This window comes from Arachis ipaensis, chromosome B06, assembly GCF_000816755.2.
Source record: "Arachis ipaensis cultivar K30076 chromosome B06, Araip1.1, whole genome shotgun sequence".
In the NCBI taxonomy this organism is placed as follows: domain Eukaryota; kingdom Viridiplantae; phylum Streptophyta; class Magnoliopsida; order Fabales; family Fabaceae; genus Arachis; species Arachis ipaensis.
Genome location: NC_029790.2, coordinates 3202198 through 3204178, shown reverse-complemented (window position 1 = coordinate 3204178; position 1981 = coordinate 3202198). Strand labels below are relative to the sequence as shown.

At 35.4% G+C, this 1981-nt stretch overlaps 1 protein-coding gene across 1 annotated transcript; it reads right to left on the bottom strand.

The window, feature by feature from the left end:
- Window positions 1008-1841, bottom strand: LOC107645383 (dirigent protein 22). Its single transcript, XM_016349396.2, has one exon. It carries the CDS (start codon window positions 1763-1765, stop codon window positions 1109-1111), a length of 657 nt encoding a protein of 218 aa, XP_016204882.1. The 5' UTR covers window positions 1766-1841; the 3' UTR covers window positions 1008-1108.

The window sequence follows — 1981 nt, the reverse complement described above, 5'->3', positions numbered from 1 at the left end:
TCTAACCTCTAACCCCTCTTTATTAATTTATTATTTTGGGCGGGGAACCTGCATATGCATCTACATGTTGTATTGCTTTGTCGTTTTGTGTAGTTGTGATTTATGAGTAAATATGTTTTGAACAGGTGTAGTCGATTGAAGTTGATAGCTGAGAGTCGTTAGATGAAAATTTAGTCAAATCAATCAAATCATTTAACGACTCTCAGTTATCGAACTTCACGTGAAGATGATAGCTGAGAGCCACTAAACAAAAATTTAGTCAAATCAATCAAATCATCTAACGGCTCTCAGCTATCAACTTCACGTGAAGTCGACTGGACCTGAGTTTTCACTTTAGATACACTAACTCTACACAATAACTATTTGTTTGATTGGTTTACTTTCGTTTCGGTGTTACTCTAACTTGGAAGCCAGGGTTGTTTAGTCTTACATACTCTGTTGAAAACTTTGGTGTTATCTCATGCTGATATGGCAGTTAAGATCAAGAAAAACCAAGATTTGTTATAGTTGCTATGATTTCTGGTTCTTGACATTCATTCTATTAATTCTGAGACAGTTCTTCCCGGTGTTAATAATACCCGAAATTAATAAGGTGAAATTTCAACGAAAGAATCTTCACCAAAAACAATGAGGGAAAAACGACAATAATTAACGATAATATTACAAATTTACAATAGATATATGGTGCTGATGATCGATGACATTTAGAACACGACGCCAGGAGGGTCATTATCACTACGTAGTTATATTCAAATTAAACTATAATGAAACCTTAGCTACATTTGAAAACTTCTATATAAAAAAAAAACTTTGTCTTCTAATCTATATCATTAATAATAAAGATATATAAAAAATTGTAGACACTCATACGCAGTTGTATTCATATAAAGTTGATAATTAATAGTTACCAAATAATAATTTAATCAAATTTATTAAATTATTTGAGAATTATTAACTATAAACTTTATACGAAAACAAATAAAATGCGAATTTTTGCTATAAAAAAGTATAGCATAAATATAATTTTTCTTTTATTTTTATAGCATAATTCTTAAGTGATGATTAAGTAGTAACAAAACTTAAATCCTTTTCCCGAAAATTTTTACTTTTATATTTTGCTAAGTATAGGGTCAGTCATGAACTCAAAGCCATTGCTAAAACGCTCTTGAGGAGTAGAAGCATCAAAGCCTTGGTTTGAATAGTGGAAGACGTAGACGTTGTATTCCACAACAGCATCACCTTTGTAATAATCCACTGAGTAAGTCTTAGCACGAACAAACCCACGCGCGAATCGGAACGCGCCGGTTCCACCAACGATCGGCATCTCTCTGACGGGGTCAAAGATGTAATTCCGGCCAAAGAGGCTGAGGGTGCTGCCGTTGAACTTGCCTTCTGTGAATGTTATGGTCATACCCATCACAAGCTCTAAATCAATGTCCTCGCGTTGTGTCACCATTGTGTAGAATCCTTGCGCCTTTCCAATGAGTTTGGAATCGGGTTCGGGTCCGACAGTTAACGGGTCTTCGAGCATTACCAAGGACCCGAATGGAAGTGGGGCCTTAGATTTTCCCATAAGTGGACTTATGGAAATGATTATGGTAGCATTTGGGCCCGTAACAACATCATGGAAGTAGAATCGGATGCGAGTTAGTTTCTCCTCCACGAAACCTAGGGACGTGGAGGAGATATTTTGGTAGTAGGCGGCGGCGGCAACGAGGGAGGAGAAGAGGGTGGCAGAAATGAAGACGGTTTTGGATATGGCCATGGTCAATGGCAATGAGACTTTCTATAAGAGTGGACTATATTTATAGGAAGTTCTTGGATTAATGATAGGAACTGCTTTCATTTATTTATTAGAAATGATAGGAACTGCTTTCATTATTTTTTTTTCATAATACACGCATAATCTGTCCCAAAGACTTGATTAATTCAGTCCAATAAATTAATGATAGTTAATTAGAGAATTAATTTGTAAATTAAA

Excerpts from the sequence above, each read along its gene's own strand:
- LOC107645383 (XM_016349396.2), bottom strand. The coding sequence starts at position 1,765 with ATGGCCATATCCAAAACCGTCTTCATTTCTGCCACCCTCTTCTCCTCC.